General features: G+C 32.7%; 1 protein-coding gene across 1 annotated transcript in view; it reads right to left on the bottom strand.

The window, feature by feature from the left end:
* Nucleotides 1–8,002, bottom strand: part of LOC102680273 (tyrosine aminotransferase) — a 9,406-nt gene extending 1,404 nt beyond the window's left edge. Inside the window, exons 1-7 of the mRNA XM_006623573.2 lie at nt 7,581–8,002; nt 6,852–6,956; nt 6,658–6,725; nt 3,143–3,301; nt 790–981; nt 615–697; nt 166–235 (exon numbers count right to left, since the gene is read on the bottom strand). Of these exons, the coding sequence (XP_006623636.1) occupies nt 166–235; nt 615–697; nt 790–981; nt 3,143–3,301; nt 6,658–6,725; nt 6,852–6,956; nt 7,581–7,722 (819 nt within the window). The 5' untranslated portion in view covers nt 7,723–8,002. The remainder of the gene's footprint in view (nt 1–165; nt 236–614; nt 698–789; nt 982–3,142; nt 3,302–6,657; nt 6,726–6,851; nt 6,957–7,580) is intronic.
* Nucleotides 8,003–10,231: the final 2,229 nt, after the last annotated feature.

Raw genomic sequence — 10,231 nt, forward strand, 5'->3', positions numbered from 1 at the left:
AAGAAGTTTAACGATAGAATAAAATTTAATCAACGCGAAATTTAATCCAATCGCGGAGAGGTGGAACGCAGAAACGGATCTGGTCTCGTTCTTGTTACGGAAACAATACGGAACGGAGAAGCAATTATTTTCGAGCTGTACCGTATATATCGTGCAATTACCCACCTCTTTCTCCAGAACGTTTTGACGATCGTGAATGATTATCCAGCCCATACGCCAACCGGGCACTAAAAATCTGAAATATCGTTCAAGATTACCGTTTACCTGTTAATGCGTCCATTATCGTGATTCGATTATTACGTTAGTGCATTATCCTCGAAATTGCATTAATCAAATTGAACAATGGAAAGTGACGTGTTATTATGATTTTTTATATTATGCTTTCTATTAAATTTACATCAAATTTTCAAAAGCTAAATTACAATCTGTGTAGTTTATGATATGTGATATCACTAAATATCTCATCGAGCTATCAAGAATTCACTGTAATATCGATTTCACGATGCTCGTGCAATTATGTATATACAGAATACGTATGCACATATGGATCGAGTAAATATATACTATACGTGGAGCGAGATGGTGAAAAATTTCAAAGTTGATCTCTCCGATACCTTTTTGTCAAACCGCTGCACGACAAAATCGGAACTTCTCTCGACAAGGACGCTAACGAGTGAAAAGTTTGTCCCGGAAACACCTGGTGAAAAGGAAAGGACGAAAGAAATGTACCATTTGTTGGGAAAAATTTGTGAAATACGTTATGAACGAGAGAAAATATTAAGCACGTACCATATGCTCGTAAATCTCATCGGCTATAATTGGTACGTAGTAACGAGCGGCTACATCGAGAATGTCGAGTGCGTGATCCTTGCTGAACACGGAACCGCACGGATTCGAAGGATTATTTATAACGATCGCTGCCGTCGATTCGTCGATCTGTGATTCCAAATCGTCTAGATCGATTTCCCAACCGAGTTCGGGCTGAAAATGTAAATTGATTGACATTAACGCAAGGTATAGATAACCGGTTAGAATAGAAACGTTACAAAGTAATATAATTCCCAATTGGAAAAATAAATTCAAAGGAGAAAAATTAGAAAAATTGATCGAGCAAATAATTTTTTCATTCGAAAATATATATTATTTTTATACATATTTTGAGTAATATTTTTTTTTTATTTTGCCATTCGTTCATTCGATATCTACTACTACTAGTTATGAAAAAAACTTAAAATATACTAGTAGCTTCAAAAATATCATCGTAGAAATCTATCGACAATTTAATTACTCTCAATATTATTCGGAATGCATGGAACGTGAAATTGAATGAAAACTTAAATTACGTTTAAAGGTTCGTTTAAAAGCTACTGTAAATATAGAAGACAGATCGAATCGAGAGAACTGGCGTTGAAAAATATAAAAGTCAATTCCCTCTATTTAGGTCGAACAATATTAAATTGATTATTATTGAGGATACCGCTTCGAAATGTAATTCCTCTTAATTCGAAGCAATTTCTAACCCCTTCTCGCAAACTTTTAATTATCTTAAATAGTTTTCTGATATCCGTTTTAAAGTAACGCGATTTACGATATCTCTGTACAACACATTTTTATTGCTTTTTCAAGTTAATCGTTATTGAACAAGTATGGCTGATATATACGACTTTAAATACTCCTAACTTATCGCAGTTATACATTTTCCACGATATTTACACGCGTTAACGCTATCTTTGACGCCGTAAAATTGTAAGGAAACATGACGTAGCACGCAACAAAATGTTATTTCGTCATTTTACGTTCGTACGTAATTCGGAAAATTGTTTACTTTTCCCCGACGCGAATAGCAAGTACTTTCAAGACGCCCGGTATACAGTGGCTGGATCAATAACGTGTGAGCACATAAGACACAAAAAATGGTAGGAATCGTGCAATAAGTAGCAAGATTTGATATTCGATTTTCGACGATGATTAAAAAAATACAATTATTAGCATACGTTCCATGATATATTGTTATAAATCTGCTGATTTTAATCTCATTTGCAATATTAATTCAGCGTGTCGCGTGTAAAAATTTGCATCGTATCTCGATGAAGTATTTTATCCATGACATTTAAAGAAGGAATACAAGTATGAATTTTCGTTTAAAAAAAAAACAAGTTAAAAAATTTAAAAAGTTTAACCACCGATATTTCTAATCACACTTTCCTTCAACCACAAATACGTTAATAACGTTAAAAAAAAACCATAGAGATAGGGAAAAGTAAAATATCGAAACATCGTTAGAAAATCGATAAGTATCGAGACATAGCTTCCTCTGATTAAAATATTTAAAAGTTAACCGCACGAAAGCCACTAAAAGCGAAACACGAAAGGTTCCAAAATTAATACCTAGTGAACCTTGACATTCGATAATGATTCTCGAGAGAATCATGACATAGCGTATGACGAGTAAATTTTTCACGTGGCACCTGACGAATAAACGTGTCGCGTACCGAGCAATAGGCCCACCTTACGTCAGAATATAATCCGTGTCAACTCTTGCACTCTCTCTTTCTCTTTTTCTCTGTTCGGTAGAGCAACGAGAATTACGGTAGCGCGGTTTTAATTACTTCTCTGTGGTAAAATAGTTCGCGCTATCCGGACGAGAAAGGAGGAGGCATTAAAACTCGCGGCAAAGGAGACAAAGGAATGACGGAAGAGGCCTCGTTATTACTACGAGGTTTAACATTTCCCTTTTTTGGAATCGAAAATTCGTATTTGCACAGATTGGAAAAATCGTATTGGAACTCGTGAGGCAAATATCGTTTAATTTATCGCGTTATTCATCGCGGTAAACATGTTTACGATTTTTTTTTCTTTTACGGCGTAGAAAATCGATTTGCAAATTGTTTATCTTATTACGTTTTCTTTTTTTCAAACGCTCTTTGACGAAATTGATGAAAAATATTGTGAAAGTAAATGTAAATTTTTTTTTTTTTTTTTGGCATACATATTGCGATGTATTAAAAAGAAAAGTAGACGTAACAGCATAGAAATAAAAAAAATTCAGTTTTATTTGAAAACTTATTATCGATATCGACAAATTTAAGATTGAAAATATATGGTATACGGGTAAAAATTTTCGAAATAAGCTTATACTTACGCGTAAGTCGTAAGATTTTACGTTGATACCAAGACCTTCCGCAAGTGTTCGATAGATAGAGAAACCGGGTCGTGGTATCAGGATATTTTGCTCCCTTCGTGCTAACGCTGTTATACAGAGATCGAGGGCGCAGGAACATCCGCTGCATAAAATTACGTCCTAAAAAGAAAGGAATTCAAAGAATCGAGGATTAAGATCATTTCATTATTTCAAAATCATCTTTTGCATAAATTTCTTATTAAAGTCCTTGTTAAAGATAACTTTTTATAAGAATAAATATTACGAAACGTTTAAATCTATTTACGATATGTGCGTGACTTTAATATATTTAGATTCGAAAAAAATGTGTGTGTTTGTATGGCTCGAATAAAACTTGAAAAATGTGTTAAAAAACATAAAGATTGATAGAGATAAAAAGGATTATTATAGTATTTGAACTCTAAAAGATTTAAGACGATGTCTTAGAAAAAAAAAAAAATTCACAATTCTCGATTTTTCATGATAGAATAAAATTTAGAATGAAAAATAAATATTCGTAAATATTTTTTAAAGTAAATTACATAAGAGAGATAAAAAGAGGAGAATTATTCGTTTACAGCGGGCATGCATTAATTAAACGTTCGATGCACGTGAAATTTTTAGAACAGTGAAAAATCTCGATTCTGATAGTTGCCAGCTTTCATTTCCTGCGGGTGCGCCGAATAAAGCTAATAGCGGATTCATTGCAAGCCATACATTACAATTTTTGCAGGACAAGAGAAATGTTCCTTGCTTTGTGAACATTTTTTTAACGATATCGATTCCGTACAAAGACTTGGAAACTAAAGGATTTTATTTTATATTTTCACGATCGTAAAATCGTATTCGCCGATGACGTATTATTTTTAAGTGGGTGTTTTTCAAACGACGAGGATAAAATATATCTGGTGTTAAATTTAATAACGCGTAAATCCCTTTGTCTTTCTTCTATAAAGGAATTATAAAAGGGATATTTTTTTTAATCTTCTCGTACGTAAATTTATTTATATTTGTACAACGTATAAATATCATTAATTTGTTTCTCTCGTATTATTTTCAATGGTACGAAATATCGAATTACGAGTATCGAATTCGTTATACGATACTTTTCAACGTGGTATGTGTGAATTATTCGAACAAGAATTTCATTTTTTATCATTGTAATGGATTTTTTAATTTTCCAACGAATCTTCAGGATGGTTTGTTTTTTTTATTTTTTAACGTGTAATCTGTACATATTGAAAAATATTTATCGCGTCAGATATTACGAGATGAAAAGTAGGATACATTTTTACCGTTTATATTCGATCTTTTCATTTTAAATATTATGAAGATTTTAACGCTCGATCTTATACGATATTTTACGATGTTTTCGTAGCTATATAAAGAGATTTTCTAAAACGTTGTTATATAGCGAATATTGAAAAATATGGCAACGAGTATCGGGCAAGCTGCGATCAATTCGATAAAGCTCGGTTGGAAAATTAGAAGAAAAAAGTTCCTTGAACAAAATAATTTCCAATGAAAAAACCACCACAACCATAAAACGCGAAAACAAACGAGGAGAAAAATTCATCGATCGAAAAAACAAATGTTTCTAACGCGAAAAACAGAAAAAAAAAAAAAAAAGAATTCTTCAATTTTATCGTGATTGTATTTTCTATTACTATAGATGCCAAATGGTCCTCGGTTAATCGACGATATTTTTTCTTTTGGAGGAACCGTGGCTTCTAGTTTGCGGCCGATCGTCCAGAGGAATTCGGTTTTCCCTGCAAACTTGATCGCCAGTTCGATCAACGGTTTAACTAGATATCGTATATATATATACACATGCATGCGAACAAATACGAACAAATACGAACACCGAAAGGGAACGGACACGATATAATGCCTTCGGATGAACGAGTTTCTATATGCCTCTGATTACAGATCGGGGGTTAATTCGAATCGAAACGTCTTCTCCTCACAAGATTGAAAATCATGTGTATCGTCTGTATGAAAAATTGAATATAGTCAGAAATCCGAATCGATGATTCGATTATATACCTCGTTGCCTGTCATTTTTCAATTACATTTTGCACAACGGAGATATTGTACAACGTAACGATTATTTCCATATCGTAAGATGTATGTACAGAAATTGATAATCATATCGATAATCATATTATATTTGATAATTATATTATTTCTATACGATCTTTCCATGATCGACACTTAAAGTAATTTCATAAAGATATTTTTTACATTGTCGAACGGTATCTTGTGGAATATTCTAATGGATAAATATGTTACGAGTGGTTGTTGAATTATGCGAAATGATCGAAAATCAGTCGAAATTTAGTAGTTCCCTTGGGAATTTTTCGAAAATAAAGCATTATTGCGCGATAATGGAATATAATTTATTGAATATAAACAATCGTAAATCATATTTGAAATTATATATGGTTTTAAAAATATTAATTGTCTTTCTTCTTTAAACGAGGGAGAAGATGAAACGAAATAAAGTTTTTCCGAAATATTCGAATATTTTTAATGCGCTCAACCGTTTCACAGTTAATATTAAATTCATTAATCAAAGGGTGCATTTATATCTACGCGCATATTCCCCAACGTGTTATCCAAATAATTCATTAAATAGGACAATTAATCAGACTTCGAATGTAATTAATATACATGATTTATTTGCGAATGCAAAACAAGGCGTAGCCGGAAACAATGTGTATTTGCAACGCAGCTTTCAGTAGCATAGTTTCCTACAAATCGATAACAATATAGGATAACCAGATGTTACTGCATTTTCTTCTTTAACCTTACTTTTTTATCTTTGTTACCTTGTTTTTCCTTTCGATTTCAGCTATATACAGAATTTTCCAAATATCTTTTTTTCCTCAAATTTTTACTAATTTTAATATCGGAATTAGAATATACTGTTTTATTTAAAAAAAAAAGGGGGAAGAGAGAAAAAAAACGTTCAAAAGTTGGTAAGAAAAAAAGTTTGTTTTCAATTTAATACTTCGAAGAAATGAACTTCAATCCCGTATTATTAAATTTTTAATAATATTTCATTGCATTTTAACAATAAAACTGACAAGAGATATGTTTTAATCAAATCGTGAATAAGGATAATTGCTATTTATTGGTTTGAAAGACGGACAATGACGAAAAAAATTTTAATATCGACGATTGTCCGGTCAATGGAAAAAAATGTATCAAAAATACATACGTATTTTATGGGATGTGTATTAAAATTTGAAATATTATTAATAACGATAATACATATATTGTTTCGCAACATTTAGCATCGCGCGTAATATAATTCGAACAGTGGTAAATGATTCAAATGATTCGATAATCAAAATGCTGTAAATAATGCAATCAATTAAATAAATAAAAGTTCTATATTCTTCACAAATTTTGAACGTAAATAATTATGAGAAGAACGTTATTTTAATATAGTATTTCCATAAAATCTTTTACAACGTTATTTAAAATTTTACCTTGGCATCGACTTTTACAAATTCGTTGGAACTATATTCTGCTACAGCTTCCTTTGCAATCTGATAACCTAAAATTAGAAAACAAGTTTGTTTAAAAAAAATTATAGAAAGATTCAAAGTTAAATTTGATAAGTCGAATTTAGAATAAAAATTAAATAATTAAATTTTAAAAAAAAATTGGATAGAAACAATACCTGTACTGGGTGCATATCCATTGTACAACTGAGAAACGAGACTTTGTTGAACTGCTTCGATTACCTCTTTCGGTGGTTTTAGATTGCCAAACGTAGTTGGATCGCCTAAGCATCGATAGAGATAGAAAATAAAACTTTCCTTTCGTGATTCTAATTTGATAATACTTCAAAATTCTAAATGATTAAGAAATTTGCCTCTTGAAAATGGCAATTGTACCATCGCTGAGACGAAAATCCAGAGAAGATCGTAATCGTAATTGAAACAGAATTATATTCCCTCCCTTCGTTCTAATTTAATTCGATAACAAAGAAATTTTGGCAGCAGATATTCCCTAGATATAAACTTTATTTTAATCTCCTTTGCGATTATCCGTATCCGTATTTTCAGATATTCGAGTAAAGTTTAAAATAGCTTAAGATTATTGTTAAATAGAGAAACAGCCTTTAAACTAATTATACGCGATTAAGCGCGAATTTCACTGCCAATTCCAGAAACTCGATTCCATCGTCTGTTCTTATCTCAGATACTTTTTCTAGTCCCATTGAAATCGATTACTTTTACGCAAAAACTTTAATCGACAAACAGAATTCCAGTTGTAAAAAATACGTATCGTACAAACTTTTACTATTGTATTTTTACATCGATTTTTTAATTCATGAGCCAGGAAAATAAAATAAAACTCTCACACACACTTACACACACACGCACGCAAAAGAAAAAAATCTCACCGATCGACAAGGAGATGACAGATTTAGCGGGATTAGGCTCGACCACGAGGCTCTCCACGATGGATCTTATGGGGTTGTGAGTGTTCCTCGCGATGTCCGACGCTTCCACGTTCCATCGATCGCGAAAAACCTGTGTCGACATCTCGAATTTGGAAATTTCAAATGCCTCGACACCTCGAAATTCGCCGCGTCGTCAAATATACCATGTGTCCCGCCCGGGATGAATTTCAATCGGTGGTTTTCTTATCGAGAAAGGATTGGAAGATGAGCGAACGATAATCCTTGGGCAAACGATGTTTCATCACTGAGAGGAGGATCGGTCTTCGCCGATAATCGAAATGAATTCGAAACCGGGAAACCGGTTGGATCGGATGCCTAGATATTCCACCTTCTTTCATAATTAATTTTAATAAATTCTACGCTCGCTGTATCTGCTCTATCTAGATTTCCTGTATCGTTTCAATATTATTCGCAATGCGAGAGAAACGAGAAAAAAAAAAAAAAAGAAGCTCGATTCTTTGTCGTCAACTTCATTCTCGTTACAATTGTTATAAAAAAATAGAAGAACTCCTTGTTGGAGGTTAGAGGACAAACGAACCGGTCGGATTGGTCGATTAGACTCCACACCTTCCATCGTGTTTTATTCAAAACGAACCAAATAATTCGATTACGTAGATCGACACACCTAAACATATTTTCTCGTCGTCCGTATTTGTTACGACATATATTTTTCTATACTTTCCGGATTTATCTCGAACATTTTTTTTTTTTCCCTTCTCCTCTCAGGATTCGTATCGTATAGGAGGAAATACGCGTTAAGATCCATTTTCCATTTTCCATTATACGTATATTCCTATAAGTTTACGTAACTATATTATATTTTTTCTTATTCGTCTATCACATATAAAAAATAATGTAAAAACTTACCATTTTTTATTAATTACAATTATAAATTATGGAAATTTATTAACAACAATTTATAAATCATTTTTCATCGAATTGTATGAATTTTATTAACCAAAATATAAATTGTAAATAATAAAGATTTTCTTCTAGGATCTTCTTTCGAGACAGAGTTTAAAAAGAATGTCGTGTTTCTGGTTTTCTGGATGGACATTGTACCGAAATTAAAATTCGTATTTTTCGACGATTCGTATAGTTTCGCAATTTAACGTCGTGGAAATTTCAAATGTTTAAATATATATCGAAATTTTTAAAATTACTCAGCGTGTTCATTCAGGAAGATATAGAAACGTAAATTTTAACGCATAACACGCTTCAAACGATTCGATACATTTTATAATCGATTTCGAAAGTGATAACACGTGTACGGAATCAAGGCCGACTGGAGGCTCGTCTTCCAAAACTATGAGAAATATACATATATGTATATCGATCCCACTGGAATTCTCCAACATGCTCAACTATTTCTCCTCCAACATTCGCACGAGAAATAACGTAATTTATGCGCGCCATGAAAGTACATCGGCCCGTGTCTTTAAACACTTTCGCGTTACATCAACGACTAGTTTCTCGTTCCTAAATATAAATAATTCGAGGGATAATTTACGGTAATAAATCTTGTAAGACCTGTTTAATCGCCAAGTAATACGAGTAAATATATTATCTAGGAGGGAAGAATATTACGTGATTTAGGAATCTTGACTTTGTTCGTCTCGCAAAATAACGATTAAGATTTTACGATGAACGTTAAATGTTTAATATGAATAGAAAATAAATCCATTTATCCGTGATTAAATCAGGACGATAAGCGTCGTTGTTCGATAAAAATTAACCACGTAGAGAGACGAGACGCGAAAGAAAGTGATCAACTCACAACACGTGTACCTGATGTAGGGTTGACAAGGAAAAAAAGGAAAAAAAAACACGATATGCGTGGAAATCCAAGTATTCAGTGGTAACCAATCACGTGCGATCACGTGAACGACTCGATCGACATTGACGTTTCGTATTTACGATGGAAAAAAAACTCGAATCGCGATTCCAACATCTCGATGAAACCCCACCGTTCTAAAAAGAAAACGCGATTCCAACAAATGCTAATAATATAATAAAGTCGATCCGTCGATAATCGCCGATTCTACGCGTCCTTCATCTATCTATCTACAATTGGAGGAAAATCTGTGTTTGCCCAGCATGGATCTACTGGTATTTGCGTTCCAACCAGATTCTTCTTACGTATGATTCAGGAACGTGATTTACGAAACTGGTTCGGTATCTACTACTACCGTTTTACAAATTCCAAATGTCAATGTTTATTATTTCTCGAGTGGGTACTTACACAGCTGTTCCAAGTTCACTCCACCGTTGCTTTCTTTAAAACAAACTGTTCTCAACTATATTTACACAATTACAAATCTGGACGATAAACTTGAAACTTGTCCGATATTACTTGCAAGTAGTAGAGTATCGTAAGAAGGGTGTCCTTATCGTATAACGATGAACGAGAAAAAATCGTAATAGATAAAAATATAACGATGAAATTGATTCTAATTCTCTTTGACGTAATACGATCGAGCAGGGAAACGCAAAAACTCTTTGCAAATCGTTTTTCGATCGATTCGTACACTCGTGATTGTTCATTTTCGACGAAATAAAAAAAAAAAAAAAAAAAAAAAAAAAAAAAAAAA

Source organism: Apis dorsata, unplaced genomic scaffold, assembly GCF_000469605.1.
Source record: "Apis dorsata unplaced genomic scaffold, Apis dorsata 1.3 scaffold_919, whole genome shotgun sequence".
NCBI lineage: Eukaryota > Metazoa > Arthropoda > Insecta > Hymenoptera > Apidae > Apis > Apis dorsata.